Source organism: Bacillus rossius (assembly GCF_032445375.1).
Source record: "Bacillus rossius redtenbacheri isolate Brsri chromosome 4 unlocalized genomic scaffold, Brsri_v3 Brsri_v3_scf4_2, whole genome shotgun sequence".
NCBI classification, from domain to species: Eukaryota; Metazoa; Arthropoda; class Insecta; order Phasmatodea; family Bacillidae; genus Bacillus; species Bacillus rossius.
The window spans coordinates 47,710,188-47,730,512 of record NW_026962011.1 but is presented as its reverse complement, the minus strand read 5'-3'; the positions used below and the strand labels follow the sequence as shown (position 1 = coordinate 47,730,512).

At 42.7% G+C, this 20,325-nt stretch overlaps 1 protein-coding gene across 1 annotated transcript; it reads left to right on the top strand.

The window, feature by feature from the left end:
- The first annotated feature begins 925 nt into the window (after window positions 1–925).
- Window positions 926–16,951, top strand: LOC134541852 (phospholipase A1 VesT1.02-like). The gene is made up of 7 exons (XM_063385550.1): window positions 926–1,157; window positions 3,812–3,956; window positions 7,787–7,935; window positions 9,958–10,203; window positions 13,660–13,836; window positions 15,202–15,370; window positions 16,840–16,951. The coding sequence occupies exons 1-7, from the start codon at window positions 926–928 to the stop codon at window positions 16,949–16,951; spliced, it is 1,230 nt and encodes a 409-aa protein (XP_063241620.1).
- Window positions 16,952–20,325: the final 3,374 nt, after the last annotated feature.

The following is a 20,325-nucleotide window of genomic DNA, read 5'->3' as shown; positions in this document are numbered from 1 at the left end:
TTTTCCGGCGTGAAAAATTTTTCCTTATTTTTTTCCGGAAAAATAATTCATAATACAAAGTGACTAGGGCTAAATAAATAATAATAGACTCATATTCTAATAATATACACTTTTTTTTGCATTTTTACAAAAGATTTCTTTGAAAAACCAGTTACTAAGAAATAGTTTATAACACCACAAGAAAAAATTGTAATTTTTTCAAAAACATTGCTATGGTTATTATTTGCATACATTAAATACGTTAATGGAAAACTTACTTAATATTTCTTGTCACACTTTCGAAAAATGGGGCATAATTTACAAATTTTTATTGATGTTTTACACACTCGTTAATTTCTCAAACCATAAAAAAATAATCGAATATTCATCAATTGGACTTTATTTTGTTTTATTATGCTTATTAATGGAGACCGGAAAAAATTCGCGATTTCAATGACCTGTAGGATATACTCCATGATCCTCTATGCACTCGGGAAAATTACATCTGCTCATTGGCTACTGACTCGTGACACCTGTAGTTAACTGGGACGCTAGTGATTCGATACTTCTTCTGTTTGTTTTTTCATTGGCCGAGTATCATTCAGATAAACTGTGGCTCAATCACTGATGCAGCAAAAGGGCAAACGTTTTTTGGATTCTAGACTATCACGAACTGAATCCGCGAATTTTTCAGGTCCCTAATTATTAACAATGGACAGCTACTATCGGGGGTACTGGAACAACACAATGCATAAACGCCCGGGCAAGAATCAGCCTACTCCCAACATTATTTTTGTAGTAGTAGTACAGTTGTGATTAGACCGGGACCTCGTTGGGAATGCAGACCCGCAGTTACCTAGACAGAGGCATGGGCGTGTCCCGGTTGTCCTGGCGGAAGTTTCAGGGGGAGGGGGGGTCAGGTTAACGGTAAGCCCCTCCCCCCGGCATGCATATTGCATGGGACGACACCAGCGGCGCATGGCGTCACGTCTTCGGGAGGCAGGGAGGGAGGGTGGGAGCGGGCAAGGGGAAGAGCGGGGACCTCGGAGGTTCGCCGAACCAGCCCGCCGGCAGTCGCAGAACCTCCTCCATGGCCGTCCAGGGGTCGTCGTCGCCGTCGCCGCCGTCGCCGATGTGGCTGCCGCTCCTGCTGGCCGCCGCCTTCTCTCTACCCGCAGGTCAGTCGGACGGTCCGCCGAGAGGAAACACGTTCTGCGGGAGTTGCCCCCCCGTCGGGGTTTCCTCCATCTTCCCCACAAACCCCTCCCCCCCTCGTTCCTCGTACACCCGGCGGCCGCCGTCGGACAGGATCAGGTTCGCGACCGCACAACTTTCGGGCCCCGGGAGGTCATGACACGACCGGCCTCCTTTCTCGCTCGTCTCTCCTCGACCGCCAAGGTCGTCGGGCGAGACGGCGAGATGAAGCTACCACGGAATGCCGCCGGTGTGGTTGGGGGGAGGGGTGACATCCGAGAAAACCAGCTCGGCCTCGGGACATCGTCCGCCAAGTTTCCTCAAACCGCTGATCAAAAGGGGCTACTGAAATGCTGCCCCTTGGAAGGGCAGCCCTTCAGGATTTTTCTGGCAATGGTTTGTTTGTACAGCGACTGGAAGGGCAGCCCATCCAATTTCTGAAAACATGTTTCTTTAAGTGTTTAAATAATCCTGGAAACGTGCCCCTTGGAAGGGCAGCCCATCAAGATTTTTCTGACAGTAGTGTTTTTGAAAGGTTGTGTGAATTGTTGCCCCTTGGATGGGCAGCCCTTCCGGATTTTGCTGACAGTGGTTAGTTTGTAAAGTAACCTAACCTATCCTTACCTTACCTTACCTAAACTAACCTATACTAACCAGTCAAGAGGCAACAATTCAGACAACCTTTCAAAAACTCTACTGTCAGAAAAATCCTGATGGGCTGCCCTTCCAAGAGGCAAGTTTTCAGGATTATTTAAACACTTAAAGAAACTTTTTTTCTGAAATTGGATGGGCTGCCCTTCCAGTCGCTGTACAAACTAACTACTGTCAGAAAAATCCTGAAGGGCTGCCCTTCCAAGGGGCAACAATTCAGCTCCCCCGATAAAAATATGACAAAAAAAATATTGACTTTGATAACGCTGGGATCCGTACCCGGACACCCCTCCTCTCCCAACAAAGTTGGGAAAAGATTTGCAAAATAAAATATCAGCGAAAGCAACATGTTTTCTTGGGCGATGTGAGGTGATCTGTTGGTAAAACCTGCAATTTCAACTTTGTACTAAGAAACGGCGTCACCTACGGCTACTTCTATAGCCCATATGACGGTGTGTTAGGGTAAATAGTGCTGTAAGTTTTTTTTTAAATTGGTGTGTTCATAATTTGTTTTTACTAATTTTTAACCTCGCCGAAAATAAATTCCTGTAACCACCACTGTAATATTGCCGTAGCAACCCTGTTTTTAACGAGAAGTTAAAAGGCTATTATCTCCATGGTAAGTGTTCTAAAGGGCTGTTTTCCTCTTTTACCGTTAGCTTTAGCCGGCTTGTCTCATTAAACCTTCTTCGCTACTACCACTCCAGAAATTCCAAATGCCATAATTAATAAGTAGAGACCTGTATAATTCGCGGATTCATTTCGCAATAGGATAGAGTCCAAATACTTTTGACATTATTTGGCTTCAGTGATTGGGCCACAGTTTATCTGAAGGACTCTGGGCCAATGAAAAATATTTAACAGAAGAATTAGCGAATCACGATCATTCCAGTCAACAGGTGTCACGAGTCGGTAACCAATCAGCAGATGTAATTTGCACGAGTGCATAGAGGATCATGGAGTCTATCCTTTAGGGATTTGAAATCGCGAATTTTACAGGTCTCTACAATGAATTTGGATTCAGTACTGAGTGTTGGAACCTAGTCCCTCCCTACCAAGGACCTTATTAAACAGCGATAACAAAACACTTTCAGAACATGAAACAAAGCTTTTAAGAGGATTTTGTTTTAATATATCACATATCATATAACGTACGAGAGTGTATATTTCCAAGAATATTAAAGGATTTGAAATCGCGAATTTTACAGGTCTCTATTAATAAGTAATAATAAAAACATAAACCCACAGAGAACAAGCCTAAATCAGCTGTGTCAAAACTGACAAACACAACGATGTAAATAAACTGGTGTTATGGAATTCCGCGGAAGGAGTTTAGTCATTGGAAACCTACTGTGTTCTTCTATGCTGTATGTTTAGGTACATCGTTGGGTTTATCTGTTGGTTCATGTTTTAATTTGCGTTATAGAATTTTTGACGTTATAACGTCTTATAAATCGATGAACGCAGGCTGCACGCACGGAAAAAACATGACTCATTGTCACGTTCCGCCTGAGCCGAGCGTGCAAGAACCGGCCCAACCACCGTGCTAGAAAATCTTCCATAATATCAAACAGGTTATGGCGGGCTTTTAAATTAATTGTTCGTGATTATATCTAAACAAATTATTTAAATTAAATTTGAAAAAAAAAACTGTAAATAATATTTTAAATTTAAAAAGTATACATTTTTTCATCAATGTTTTATTATGACATTATTACGTTAAATTATCGTCCGTAAACCGACTTTACAGACAACCCCCCCCCCCCCTTTTTTTATGACAAATAGTTCAAAATGGCAATTGTGTATGTCCAAGAAATGGTGTTAAATTAAAAATTCCTCGTTGCACGAACCATTTAAAGAACAAACAGATGTTAAGTCGAGACAAAACCCCGCCTTTCTCTCGGCGTGGGAAGCCGCGCCGCGGGAAACGGCCGGGCTCATGCCGGGCTAGTCGGCCTGCGGTGCGTGAGAGTGCGACCCCGCGCAGGGTCGAGGGGTCAGGGCGCGCTGACCCAGGCGCTCTTCATGGGCAACGTGGACTCCAACGCCACGCTGGCCGACTGCGTGTGGCGGCGCGGCAACGACAACGACGTGTGTCCGGACCCGGACGTCTTCTACTACCTCTACACCAGGTACCACTGCGAGGGGGAAGCCTTCTTTTCACAGCCGAGAGAGACAAACACCCGACCGTGCATCTTGGGATTTTTTTGTTCATTGTAACTCATGATAACTACCGACCTGTAAAATTCGCGGATTCATTTCGCGATAGGATAGAGTCCAAATACTTTTGACATTATTTTGCTTCAGTGATTGGGCCACAGTTTATCTGAAGGACTCTAGGCCAATGAAAAATCTTAAACAGAAGAATAGCGAATCACGATCATGCCAGTCAACAGGTGTTACGAGTCGGTAACCAATCAGCAGATGTAATTTGCACGAGTGCATAGAGGATCATGGCGTCTATCCTTCAGGGATTTGAAATCGCGAATTTTACCGGTCTCTAATGATAACTAATGATTAGAGACCTGCAAAATTCGCGGATTCGTTTCGTGATATGCTACAATTCAAATAATTATACCTTAGTGCTGCTTCTGCAATTAGTTCACTGTTAATCTGGAGGACTGAGAGTCAATTAGAGACCCTCGCTCAAAGAAGTGTCGAATCACAGACACTCGGTCGAGACGACTCACAAGTCAGCAGCCAATGAACAGGGAGCATTTGCCCGAGTGTGTAGAGTGTAGTAGAGTCTATCCTGGAGGTAATTGAATCCGCGAATTTTGCAGGTCTCTACTAATGATCAATTAGTAGAGACCGGAAAAATTCGCGGGTTCAATGACCTCCAGGATGGACTCCAATATCCTCTACACACTCGGGAAAATGCCAACTGTTCATTGGCTGCTGACTTGCGAGTCGTCTCGACTGGGTGGCCTGTGATTAGACACTTCAATGAGTGTGGGTCTCTATCTAATTGGCCCTCAGTCCTCCAGATTAATAGTGAACCAATGGCAGAAGCCGCACAAGGGAATAATTATTTGAATTTTAGCATAGCACGAAATGAACCCGCGAATATTTCAGGTCTCTCTCAATTAGGTTAGGTTTGCTACATTATAAATACTTTAAAACATTGTGGACGGTTGATTTGGTTTGGATAGCTACATTAAAGATACTGTGTGAAATCAAAAATCAAAAAAGCGAGCATGATCTTCGGGGAACTTTGGTGTGGCTCTCTCGTCTGTGAAATGAAGGCTTCCCCACCGGAGGGTGGCGGGAAAACAGAAAGTTAGCGAGTCTTTCTGTTCCCGCCACAAATTTGTAAAAAAACTAAGCTTGTCAACGAGCAACCTCGTGTCTTCTCGTGTTGCAGATGAAACTTCCGCCACGAAATTTAACGTATCATTCTTCAAAATAATGCCTAGCGTCATAAATGTACGAAAGTTTGTCTTTCCAACTAAATTTCTAGACGCAAATCGCACGTAGTTTTTGCAAACACCACTAGAAATAACCCCCGGAGCAGCCACGTCGTCTATTGAATCATTCTATCTGCAGACAAGAGATTTAAACTAAATAATAAAAACGGCTGCTATAAAAGCGAAAAAGACTTGGAAAAAAAATATTAATCCTGGCTTTGGCCTTGACTTTCGACAATGAATTTTAATAAAATACTGCTCACCTTAAGCGATTAATACTATAATAGTTTCCCTTTGGCTTTGTGAAGTTTGGTTCGCACCATCCGTCACAGATGGCAGCACCGTGGTTACACATTTCCATTCCGCACCACTTCCGTTCCATTCTCGAAAAGTACTCCTACCAAATGCCGTATACTCGAGAGCTAAGGTTTACACATAAAAAAAAGTATAATCTTCAGAACGTTACGGGGTTACATAAAATTTATACCTAACCACGCAACTTCAACGTCAAGAAATGTAATTGAAAAAAACACAATTTTGCGTGTACTTTTTATGCCCGGCAATATTTTAAGAATTCTATACGTTAAATTTCGTGGCCGAGTTTGGTATTATTAGTGTATTTGCATCATGAGAACACACGAATTTGTGAATTTGTTGTTTACCGAGGTTAGATGGTGAGTACAGAAAGACTCGCTTACAATACTTATTTCTTTTTTAATTTTCCTGGTAAGGGCTCTCGCATTATCATTTTATCTGGCGGCTATTTCATTCTCCTTAGGCCCTTGGTAAGGCCCCACTGCTAAATGTTAGGGCACCTCAGATTCTATGGACACCTCTTCAGACAGGAGGTGGCCACATCTGCATGATGACTACATAATAGACGGGTCAAGCGCAGGGTTTTTTTTTTTAAATTTTTTATATCTCTTTGTCATACGCCAAGTTGGTTAGACGCCCCAAACATTGGCTCTGAAGTGTGGTGTCTGCATTGTGGAAACAGTTATAAATATGATTTATTTCATAGAAGTGACTCTGTTTAATGACGAAGATACATACTTACTAATAGGAGCATGTATTTATCGCGAAAAAATTCTGTTAGCTCAGGAGACTGCACTAAGGTATGCCAGCGCTAGAGATTGTTCCCTTTTAATTGGAGGCCGTCCGCAAGAGAAGCTGGGCCATTCATAACGTGTTTGCTTCCACACTGGATGGCTTTGATTGGTGTATTGACAGTAGACACGCCCCTGAAATAAACCCAGCCACGAAACACATACAATGCTACAAAGTTTTAACACACAGCCGGTCAGAAAATCTTTACGCGAAAAATGCTCGGCCCTACTTATTAACCATCGTAAGACATGGTCCACGATGTGTTGGGTGTTGTGATAAGGCGATGACTTGAGACCGGAAAAATTCTCGGATTAATTTTGCGATAGGCTTAATTTGAAATAGTTATACTACCTTTGAGCTCGGTCTGCTATTAGCTCACAGTTTATGCGGAGTACTGTGGGCCAATGAAAAACATTCGACCAGATCAAGAGACTAACCAATAAAGACGTGAACCAATGAACACGTGACATTTGCCGGACTACGCAGAGGACTATAGAGTTCATACTGGAGGTCACTGAACCCACGAGTTTTTCCAGTCCGTAGCGATGATTGGTAGAAAATTGACTTGAACCACATCACAGCATGCTAAGCTCAATGACTGCGAAGGGACCTCGTAAGTATGGTGTCATTCGTCCCGGTATCCACATATATCTTAGAAACACACCAATTATAACAGTCATAGCTTAGAATTCTCAAAATAAATCCTCATATCTTAGAACTATCATAAGTAGAGACCGGAAAAATTCGTGGGTTCAATGACCTCCAGGATAGACTCCAATATCCTCTACACACTCGGGCAAATGCCAACTGTTCATTTGGCTGCTGACTTGTGAGTCGTTTCGACTGGGTGGCCTGTGATTCGACACTTCAATGAGTGAGGGTCTCTAATTGGCCCTCAGTCCTCCAGATTAACAGTGGACCAATGGCAGAAGCAGCACTAAGGTATAATTATTTGAATTTCAGCATAACACGAAATGAACCCGCGAATTTTTCAGGTCCCTAATCATAAGTTAGAACGATCATAACTTAAAACCATGTAACGGAGAAAAACATAACGCAGAAACACATAACTTATAATCCTCATACGTAGAAAATCATAACTTAGAACTATTATAACTTAGAAACACACAAACTTAGAACCGTCATAACTTAGACGCGTTAACTTGGAAACACACGACTTAGAACTATAATAACTTAGAAACACACAACTTAGAACAGTCTGTCTTGCATGTTTCTAAGATGTGTGTATCTAAGCAGTGGCGGATCCATAGGATTTTGGTTTGGGAGGGGCTTGACACCAGCTGAGGCTAGGCTTTATCAAGGCAAAAATTAAAACAATAGTGGACCCAGATGCTTTTGGAGGGGGCTTGATCCCCTCAGCCCCCCCCCCCCACTCCTCTGGATCCGCTACTGTATCTAAGTTATGGCAGCAACCATTTCGTTCCCAGCGAGCAGCCGTCCGCGAGGAAGACGATGAACACGAGGGAGGCCGACTGGCTGAGGACGGCCGGCTGGAACCCTCAGCACGACAACGTGATCCTCATCCACGGCTACAACGGCGGCGACGACAGCCACCACGTGCAGGTCATGAGGAACGGTGAGTCCACGACGTCGGGCGGGCGGCTGCCGCGAACAGGCGGGTTTTCTCGGGGGTTTCCGAGTGTAGCGTGATAGCTCACGGTGTACGGCAATTGGTGGCAGTTATTTCGTTAATGGAACGAATGGTGCGAGCCAAAGTTCACAAAGCTGAAGGGAAACTGTATATATAGTATTAACGGTTTTGATGAATTTTAACCAGATGGGCATTATTTTAATAAAAATTTTTTGTCGAAAATCAGGTTCAAATCCGGGGTTTAGTATTTTTTTTCGAGCATTTTTTTTTTTCACTTTTTATCGGAGCAGTTTCTTTATGTAGTTCTAAAATTCGTTCTGCCTTAGTAGCGAATTCTAGCGGTGGGTGCGGAAACTACACGTTGTTCACTTCCAGAAATGTAATTAAAACACAATTTTCGTTTCTTCATGGAAAGCCAAGTATTACTATTTATTGGTTAGTACACAAATTATAAAACATTTTTTTACGTGATAACGTCTTATAAATAAATGAACGCCGGCTGCACGCATGAAAAAGCATGACTCATTGTCACGTTCCACCTGAGCCGAGCGTGTAAGAACCGGCCAACCACCGTGCAAGAAAATCTTCTATAATATCAAACAGGTTAAGGCTGGTTTTTGTAAAACTAATTGATCATTATTATACTTGAACAAATTATTTAAATTAAATTTGCAATAACTGTAAATAATATTTTAAAATTATAAAAGTATGCAATTTTTGATCAATTTTTTTCTTATGACGTTATCACGTAAAATTATCGTCCGTAAACCGACTTTACAGACAATACCACCCCCCCCCCCTTTTTTTTTAAATCGTTGTTAGAAATGTAATATCTGTTCATGTGTGAATGGTCTTCGGATTAGTTTTAAGAATAATATCTGGCTCTTGTAAAGAGTATGAAATCTAGAATCTGCGCCCATTGCACTTAGGGGAAAGGCAGTATTTTTTTTGGTTGACGCGATATGGGTAGAGACCGGAAAAATTCGCGGGTTTAATGACCTCCAGGATAGACTCCAATATCCTCTACACACTCGGGCAAATGCCAACTGTTCATTAGCTGCTGACTTGTGAGTCGTCTCGCCTGGGTGGCCTGTGATTCAACACTTCAATGAGTGTGGGTCTACAATTGGCCCTCAGTCCTCCAGATTAAGGGGAATGGAAAGATAAAATATCTTGGGAATGCTGGAATCGAATATCAAGGATAAAATCTGAACTACTCTTCATATTTCTTTGCGGTTTGTTTTGCCAACTAGATAATTTAATTACGGAGGGTTGTGTACAGAAGTGGCCACAATAATGCATAGTTTTTTAGAAAAAAATTAAATAACTTTATGCAGAAATAAGGGGTATTAGCCACAAAATTATAAACTATACCAAAATATAATTTTTGAATGGTGTAATACAATATTATCTAGAGCTCTATAATACAGAATTTTACGTAATTGCTCAACAAGCGTGTCCTTCCTTACCTAAATGTTGCATGGCAGGTTTCAATTGGTTAAAATTCCTTTAAAATTCAGCGATCAAGTGTTTTTCACTTTGATTATAATAGAGTTCTAGATAATATTATATTACACAATATAAAAATTACATTTTGGTATAATTTTTAATTTTGTGGATAATACCCCTTATTTCTGCATAAAGTTATTTAATTTTTTTTCTAAAAAACTATGCAATATTGTGGCCACTGCTGTACACACAACCCTCCGTAATTAAATTATCTAGTTGGCAAAACAAACCGCAAAGAAATATGATGAGTAGTTCAGATTTTATCCTTGATCTTCGATTCCAGGATTCCCAAAATATTGTACCTTTCCATTCCCCTTAACAGTGGACCAATGACAGAAGCAGCACTAAAGTATAATTATTTGAATTTTAGGATTACATGAAATGAACCCGCGAATTTTTCCGGTCCCTAGATATGGGTGTCGTTTCCCATCGATGTTCGAATCCCACCTCCCGCGGAACGACCGCCGTGCTAGCGAGGGCCGGGCCCGCGTGTCGCAGCCTACCTGCGGAACGGCAGCTACAACGTGTTCGTGGTGGACTGGCACCGGCTGGCCTCGCCGCCCTGCTACCCGCCCGCCGTCCACAACATGCGTCCCGTGGCCCGCTGCGCCGCCGCCGCGCTCGCCTTCCTGCGCGACTCGGGGCTGCAGCCGGAGCGCACCACCTGCGTGGGGCACAGCCTGGGCGCGCACGTGTGCGGCCTGGTCGCGCGCCACCTGCGCTTCAGGCTGCACCGCATCATCGGTGAGCCTCGTTCCTCCCCCTGCCCCTACCCCCCACCGCGCTTCAGGCTGCACCGCATCATCGGTGAGCCTCCCTCCTCCCCTACCCGTACCCCCCACCAGCGCTTCCGCATGCACCGCATCATCGGTGAGCCTCCCTCCTCCCCTACCCCTACCCCCCACCAGCGCTTCCGCATGCACCGCATCATCGGTGAGCCTCCCTCCTCCCCTACCCGTACCCCCCACCAGCGCTTCCGCATGCACCGCATCATCGGTGAGGAAGCGCGAACCTGGCGCGCAGTCTTCTCGTCGTGCACATCCAAGTGCCCAACCCCCGCATGGTAGACTCTTTCTACTCAGACCAATTCTTCATCCAGACCATCCTCTGTCTCCTGTACTTTCCCACATTTAATGCATGCAAACTTGCATCCCGCATGGAAAGTGCCCAGGGTTTTTCCCTGTGTCTATGCAGGTTTTACCTGGGCCCAACTTGAACTAGTAGTTTATACTAGAGATAAGAGTGAGGGGAGTTAGTCATAGCAACAATCGCTGCCACGGCTGGCCAATCCCCCTCCTAGCACATGATGCATGCGACCCTCTCCCTGCATGGCTAATCCCAGCATGACTAAGGCGTGATAGGCTTCGGCCTGAGACGCACTTAGGTCCCTCCCTAACCCGGACCCCTCCCAAAAACACTTAGTTTTAAGTTAGGTTAGGAAAAAAAAATCGTCGTGCACCCGACAACAATGAAACATGAGCGGTGACCCTAACACTGCATGACCGGGAAATCAAATTGAAGGTGTGACTCATGTCCCTTTGAGTGCTTTCAAGAATCTCCACAGGTTATTTTATTGCCTAAAAATTACCCTGGTTTTTTTTTTTGCGAGTCAGGTTGTCAATTTGTCCAGAGTATATTCGTCACAAATATTTATTGAATAAAAAAAATTCAAAACAAAATATAACAAAGGGGTAAGATCACTTGCCTCCCAACACGAAGCGATGCTCCATCGATTCCATGGCCAAGAACTACCCGGGTTTTTTTTTATTCTGCAAGGGTGGAAAACGTGGTGGAGGTACAACTCGTTCGATCCTCCAGTCCTTCATTCTCATCTCGTCATTTCGACGTAACGTTAGGGGGCCCGTCTAGTCAGGGGTGAAGTTAGAAAAAAATAATGGCTCACTTCGAGATAAGCTTCAACCCCGTTTTTTGGTGTTTGTTGCCCTCTGCCCAAGTACTCGCCTCACTAGATGCCAGCGAGTCGGCGGTGGCGTCAGACGCAGGCGGGTTCCCATCCCTGCGGGCGCGGCACGTTTCAACCTCAACTCCCACTCAGGGTGTCCACAAGGAAAAAAAAAATATTTCGTACCAATTTAGCCGAGAAAAAAGTACTAGATTTGAAAAAAATAGTACTAGATTACAATTTATTATGGTTTTAACTATTTAGGAAGTTATTATGACATTGCAATGCTCTAACTTAAATATCACACCACACACACACATACATTCCATAGATTTAAAAATAATTACGCTTAATAATAAAACACATTGGAGTTACTGTAATATTATTATATTAAAGAAAAAAGTACTAGATCTGAGCGTAAATGTACTAGACCACTAAAAAACTTATAAAAGTACTAGATCTAGTAGGAAAGTACTAACTGTGGACACCCTGCTCCCACTGACCACGTCGTGGGGGAGATAGACTCTTGTTGTCGAGACTTGAGTCCTGGGTGAAGTGATTCCGGGTCCACCCGCCTGATGGTAGCTTTCATAATTTATTACTAACGTAGCTACATTTCTTGTGAAAATCAATACATTCACTTTATTTTGTTAGCCGCATATTTTGTGGTGTACTAATTTATATAGTTTATTACAAAACAGCACTACGTGTTTCTCGCCCAGTTTAAAATTTCTGTTACCAGTAAAATTAGCCGTCAATTAACGTTATGAACCTAGCACCTTGGATTTGAACTTCCCGTCCGAGGTTTTTTTCCCCTTCTCAGGCGAATGGTCGGCCCCCTCGCGTTCTCTGCCTGTCGTGTTAGTGCTGACCCTCATGTCTGATGGCATGGCTCGCCTGGCAGGCCTTACCTCCAAGCATGAGATTTTGAATTACAGCTTAAATAAATTAACAAATTAATTTTCTTTCTTCGTAATTTAAGTGTGCTGGCTGGCAGCCTGGCGGGAAACAACTAAAGTCGCCCCCGAAACAACCAGTGCCACCCAAACAAATGCGGACAGCAATATCCAACCCCCCCGCATGGTAGACTCTTTTCTACTCTGTCCAACTCTTCTTCCAGATCCGTCCTTCTGTTTTCCCGTAAGCCTCCTGCTTGATATTAATGCATGAAAATTTTGCATCCCACATGTATCCCTGTGTCTATGAAGGTTTTACCTGGGCCCAACTTATCTAGTTTTTAGTCCAGAATAGTCAGTGAGGGGAGTTAGTCATGGCTATAACGTTGCCTTGGCTGGCCAATCCCCCTCCTAGCACATGATTCATGCTTCCTCTCCCGCATGGCTTAAAACCTGCATGATTAGAGCGTATGGGTAGGGACACCTGTATTTCGCGAATACATTTCGTGTCAAGGTATTTCACAAAATACTGTAGCTTTTCTCCTGTGGTTATTGGCTGAGTTCGGTGAGAGGTGTCGTCCCGCTCTCGACGGGGCCAATGAGAATGTGGTCACCGTACTGCTGCACCCTCACAATTTGCCATAACTAGAGACCGGAAAAATTCGCGGATTCCTTTCGAGACGGGCTGGAATCCAAACTTGTTTAGCTTAATGCTGCGTCAGTGATTGGACCGCAATCTACCTTAAGGACTCTGAGCCAATGGCAAACACTCAACAAAAGAAGTATCGAATCATGAGACTGGCAGTAAACAGGTGTCCCGAGTCGGTAGCCAATGGCCAGGTGATAGTTGCCCGAGTGCATAGAGAATCGCGGCGTCTTTCCTAGTGGTCATTGAAACCGCGAATTTTTCCAGTCCCTAGCCATAACTAGAGCCACGGAATTTTCGCGGATTCATTTAGTCGCAAGCTAGAATGCAAACCTCCACACTGTCGCACTGTGTTCATGATTGTACCGCAGTTATCTGGACACCCCCCTCTACGACCGTGAGCCAACGATGTCCAGCTAGGAGAGAAGTAAGCGAATCAGGTAGTGCCAAATAGCAGGGATAAAAATGTTCTCGCTAAGAAATCAACCAATGGGAAAGTAAACATGGGTCGAGCACACCTATAACTTTGAATTCTATCCTGAGGCCAGAGGAATCCGCGAAATTTCCGGGACTCTAGCCGTAACTCTTAGAAAAAGCTACAGTGTTTTGTGAAATACCTTGACAATGAAATGAAATCGCGAAACACAGGTGTCCCTACGTATGGGCCTCGCACTCGGAGTCTCTCCCTGACCCGGACAGCAGGTCAGGGAAGAGGAATAGTGCTCCGTGGCGAAGCAGCACGCGACTGCCCGCAGGTCTGGACCCGGCGCGGCCGCTGGTGCGCGGCAGCAGCAAGCTGGGCCGCGGAGACGCGAGCGTGGTGCAGGTGATACACACCAACGCCGGCACGTACGGCGAGACGGGCCGCGTGGGGCTGGTCGACTTCTGCGTCAACGGCGGCCGCGAGCAGCCGCACTGCGCCGGCAAGTCCAGTGAGCGACCCTCGACATCCACTGGACACCAGGGGCGTAGCCAGGCGGGGTTTTAGGGGTTCTAACCCCCTCTTAGCACCAAATCTATAATTAATTTCTTATTCATCATTCAAACAAATTTCATATTAAAATTAATAAAATTGTTACCATTGCAATATTTAAATTTAAGTACCGAAAACTGCTATAATAGCACTATTTTACACCTTAAAATCCAAATTTTCCCAGGGGGAGAACCCCCGGACCCCCCGCTTTAATACGGGGGGGGGCCATGCTTCTTAACACCCCCCATACACAAATCCTGGCTACGCCACTACTGGACACTAGGGGATGTTTGGTCTATTACGGGATATGTACACAGAAAGGGAAACACCACAAGAAAGATATTTCCACTTAATACAACACTAGAGACCGGAAAAATTCGCGAGTTTATTTCGCGATAGGCTAAAATACAAATAGTTGTACATTAGTGCTGCCTCTGCCATTGGCTTACAACTCACCTGGATGACTCTGGGCCAATGAGAAACACTCAACCCGAAGCTGTGTCGAATCACAGGCTGCTACGTTGGGACACCTTCACAAGACAGCAGCCAATGAGTGGGTGACATTTGACCGAGTGTACGTATAACGACGGAGTTCATCATACAGGTCATTGAACCCGAGAATTTTTCCGTTCCTTAGTTATAGTACCACGTACACTCGGTCAAATGTCTCACCCTCTCATTGGCTGCTGTCTTGTAAATGTGTCCCAACGTAGCGGCCTGTGATTCGATACAGCTTCGGTTGAGTGTTTCTCACCGGCTCAGAGTCATCCAGGTGAGTTGTGAGCCAATAGCAGAGGCAGCACTGAGGTACAACTATTTGAATTTCAGGCTGTCGTGAAATGAATCCCCTGATGGTTAGTGTAAACCCTTAATTATTTTGTCTGATCCCCTTATTATGTTGTTTGATCCCCTTATTATAAGTCTGATCCCTTCATTATTTTTATCTGATCCTCTAATTATGTTTCATTATTTTTATCTGATCCTCTAATTATGTTGGTTTGATCCCATATTAGTCTGATCCCTTTATTTTTTTGTCTGATCCCTTAATTATGTTATTATCTTTGAAAGATTTGTGCAATGGGAGTGCATGACTTGATGTAAGATTTGGACATACGCCATTGCTAAGAACTTTTTCTGTTGAAGGAAAAATAAAAAATAAAAAAAAAAATAAAAAATTATGTTGTTTTGATTCTCTAACGTTTAGTCTGATCCCTTTATTATTTTGTCTTAACCCTAATCATGTTGGTTTGATCCCCTAACTACTCGTATTGGTCTGATCCCCTAGTCGTGCCTGCATGATCCCCTGATGTGTGTGTCGCGACAGACGCGGCGCTGTGCAGCCACGCGCGCAGCATCTGCTACCTGGCCGAGTCCGTGAACTCTGCCACGGCGCGCCGCGCGGAGCCCTGCAGGTCGCGCTGCCCCAACGGGCCGCGGCTGCCCGGGGGTCGCCCCGGGGTGACCGTGGTGCTGGGGCAGCACACCCCCGACAGGTGGGCGCCGCGGTCTTCCTCCACCTGCCTGCATACAGGGGCATAGCCAGGATTTCTTTTCGGTGGGGGTGTTTACTTACACCCTGCCCCCGTGCACTTCCGTAATTGAAATATTGGATTTAAATAACATAAATTTGTGTCCCGACTTAATGATATTTTTAACAAGACACTGTTGAAAACTCATTGCTGAATATTAAGGGTTATCGGCTCAAGGGTTCTTTCTTAGTTTCTTCTAAGTGAATTTGCAACAGTTTTGTCATAAGTACATACATATAAATATATATTTTAATATTTCGGGGGGTGTTTGGACACCCAAAACACCCCCCCTGGCTACGCCCCTGCTACATACGACAACCCGTGAGATCCGGGCGGCGACCGCCACGTCGCATGGCGGGGTGATGCTGGTCCCTGGAGTGTTTTCGACAATCTGTACCGGTTGTTCTACGCCTGAAAATTACTCTGAAGACACGCTTTTAATCCATTTTAACGCTTCTGAAAACACAGTTTAAAATCTTAATCCGAATTAATCAGTACTTTTTCGGCCCTTAGCGAATTCTTAAATCCTTTTCGTAAGCAGACCCCACTCGGATATCTTGAGTATTTTTGTATTCGAGCTGTTTTCCCATAAGTAACAACTAGAGACCGACCTGAAAAATTCGCGGGTTCATTTCGTGTTATGCTAAAATTCAAATAATTATACCCTAGTGCGGTTTCTGCCATTGGTCCACTGTCAATCTGGAGGACTGGTGGGCCAATTAGAGACCCTCACTCATTGAAGTGTCGAATAACAGGCCACCCAGTCGAGACGACTCACAATTCTAGAGCCAATGAACAGTTTGGCATTTGACAGAGTGTGTAGAGGATATTTGAGTCTATCCTGGAGGTCATTGAACTCCATAGCTATACGTACACTCGGTCAAATGTCACCCACTCATTGGCTGCTGCCCTGTAAGGCGTCCCAACGTAGCAGCCTGTGATTCGATACAGCTTCGGTTGAGTGTTTCTCATTGGCCCAGAGTCATCCAGGTGAGTTGTGAGCCAATCGCAGAGGCAGCACTGAAGTATAACTATTTTTTTTTAACCTATCGCGAAATGAATTCGCGCAAATTTTCCGGTCTCTAGTTATAAGTGCCAACTTTGGCTGCATTGAGGGCACAGCATATTAATAGAGACAGGAAAAATTCGTGCATTCCTTTCGAGACAGGCTGGAATCCAAACTCGTTTAGCTTAATGCTGCGTCAGTGATTGGACCGCAATTTACCTGAAGGACTCTGAGCCAATGGCAAACACACAACAAAAGAAGTATCGAATCATAAGAATCGCAGTAAACAGGTGTCCCGAGTCGGTAGCCAATGACCAGGTGATAGTTGCCCCAGTACATAGAGGATCGTGGAGTCTGTCCTAGTGGTCATTGAAACCGCTATTTTTCCAGTCCTTACATATTAATAATTCAAGATGGTGTGTTCTAGATCATCCTTGTTTGGTTTCAGCGCGAGTGGGATGTACTGCGTGACCGACGAAGAAGCACCCTACTGCCCCTCTTCGCCCGGGGCGCCTGGCGACCCCATGTGCTGCAACTGACCGGCGGAACACAAGAGGGATGTTACCCCGAGGACAGCACACGCCACTCTCATACACTCCATCTTCACACACCAGCAGGGAAACAAGAAGTCGTTACAGGGGAAATGACATGCTTAAGAAAATATATTTCGTCGCCCATTACTAGAGACCTGTAAAATTCGCGGATTCATTTCGCGATAGGATAGAGTCCAAATACTTTTGACATTATTTTGCTTCGGTGATTGGGCCACAGTTTATCTGAAGGACTCTGAGCCAATGAAAAATTTTTAACAGAAGAATTAGCGAATCACGATCCTTCCAGTCAACAGGTGTTACGAGTCGGTAACCAATCAGCAGATGTAATTTGCACGAGTGCATAGAGGATCATGGAGTCTATCCTTCAGGGATTTGAAATCGCGAATTTTACAGGTCTCTACCCATTACTCAGGTTACCAAGGTAGTAGACCTTTAAGGAAGATCAGTGACAAAATATATCATAAGGCAGCAAAAAAAATCACATTAATACTTTTTATAGAATTCTGAATTATCTTTTAAGATTATTTATTTCTTTAAACTTTGTACGACTTAAATAGATTTTTAATTAAATATTTTTTATTTTTGAGTTAGCCGTGAGATACTGAGATTGTTATGTGTTGCTGTGCCAGTAACTCTATGTTATTAAACATAACAAGTGTACATAAAATATTTCATCCAATTTTTTTCAAAGTTTATTTATTATTTTGGTGTGTACACTTGGCAGGAGTTATACCCCACATGCTTTTGTGCCCTCAATCAGAAACACTAGTAACATATGAGTGTATGTGCCTACAGAGAGAGGTAAATAATATTTTTTATTTCTGCAACTTTAACTGTTGTACTGTACTATCTGTCTGTAATAATATAGTAACACGAGCGTCTCTCAAAAACACATGCTTGAATTTAAAAATGTATAACAAACGGATCTTCCTATTTTAAATACGCACTTGATGTTAAATGCATGCTTTCTTATGGAAGAAATACGTTTGTTTGGGTACAATGTTCTCACCACTTCAACTTTAACTGATTAATGTATATATTTATAAAATATTGAGGAATACTCTTTTTTAACACAAAAGGTGTTATTATCTATTTAAAATTTAGAAATTTAAAGACATAAGAACATAGTGGCTGAATAAGAAATCATAAATGCTAGACTACTGACTCAGATAACACTTTGACTCCAAAACAATTCCTAGTTCCCATGAATGTAAATAAAGCGACCCAGATGTGCATTTTTGTTAAAAATTGACCTTGTTTCAAACGATTTCAATACTCGTAAATGTAATTAAAATAGTCCGACTGATATCTTTGTGCGTTTATAAATTACAAATTCCTTACGCATGTATTATAAATAATTTTATTATCTTACTATCAGTATGTCTGTGCTTACTTCAGATCTTGCCACAATGTCAACTTTTGTCTCGAACTATATTTTGGCAACACAGTTGGAGGGGTAATATTGAGGGGAAAAAATGGCTTCCAGTTTTCTCAATAAAATTAATTTGGTCAGATAATCTCCAATATGTTTTTAATCCTGTTCAAACTATCAAAGTTTTTTTTTTGATCTGATCAACACAAATTTTTCAATTTCAATCTAATTTTTAAATAATTAATGTATCATAATACTGGATTGAATTTTTGAACTTGGTATGCTTTTTTTATTTTGCATTTTTAAACTTCAAATACATCTATAAATTGAACTCACAAGGATAGATACTTGTTACAAAGTAAAAATATTGTTGAATGACTTGTAAAAATTATAAAGACATAGTAGTGTACAATAGAGAATTCTGGCACAGGTTTCAGGCTACGGTGCTGTTTTTCAGGGTAAATTACCGGGCGCCATCTTGGATTGTAACGTCACGACCGCCAATTTGGATGACCTTGACCTTGAAATGTGAATAAAATTATAGCTGGGGTGTAATTTGACACCTCGATTACATTTTTTTACCTAGAAACACAGTATATTTATTTTAAAAATGCCCAAATTAACTACAGTATTTCTAGAAAAAATTAATATAGCCTATTTTAATCGAAACCGCACGTCATACATTTCAGAGGTACTGAATTAAATCCTGGCAATGGTAAAATTTAAATATTCATTCCCCATGCGGACTAGCAGTATACTGACCCCCATCACATTTACCAAGGAATATATGTTATGTCAACCAGTATGACGTCATCACAGCCATTTTGGATACATCTTGGATTTCCTTATCATCAGCTAGGTGGAACTGCCGCCGTATTGGTATCAAATACCAGTCAGTCAACTATTGTAGCGTCCACTATATGGTCAGCCATCTTAGATGCCATTTTGAAATTACGTAAAAATAATTCAAGAAATTAGGAAAACCATGAAAAAATCATTAAAAATTTACCTATTAATGTAGTGATTTATTCTAATGTTTCAGGTTTTGGATAGATCCTTAGACGATGTAAAAATATTATTTCACTTCAAAAATCATAATTAAAAATTCATATTTTACCCATTACCTTTCGACAGCCGTATTAATCATCCTCACTACTAACAAACACTCTATACAAGAAAACTGGCTGGCTGAATAAATATGTTACACAAAATCGGTATGCCTACCATGGAGACAGTATTCTGTGGATCTTATGACTACTAGAGAGCCAACTGCAATTATATAGACAAAGCATGACACCTTCTTCGTTAATACTTGGTATGACCTTCAACCCAAGTCATAACCAATGTCAGGCATACAGGCCAATCGTCTCCGAAACACGAGATCTTCTGTATCATTTCTTAGTATGCATTACGTCCAAGTAGAAACCAGTGACAAGAGCATAGACCGAAGTTCTTAGAAGCATAAGGCCTGCTGTGCGGAGTTAAGTATCATACCTTACGCTTGCTTAAAGACTTATTTCAAGCATATAAGATAAGAGTCCCGAACTGACGGACCTAAAGTACAGGCATACACTGATGTACTTGATGATTACAATAAGGGTGATTGCAAGCATGTACACCAAAAATTCTCGAATTGCAGAAAATGTTATTGTTATTCACCAGTCATATTCGATCAAAGAGACTTACAGTGACCATAATCATCTTATTTAATCTTAATATGACAGCTATAAAAACCTAAGTAGTGACCACCGATCCATTAAAGATTATAGACTCACTACTTAGCATAAATCCACATAACCAGGATTCTATCATCGTATCCTGCCGATCATAAACTAATGATCTCAACCAAGCAGAATATCCCTTCAGTGATAGAGGATTGTCGGGATAAACTGCTTGACTGGGATGATAAGGTAAATCGCTAGTTTGAACTCAGTAGATTACATCGAAAAATGGAACACGTTGGTATTATCAGGCAATATAAACGAGT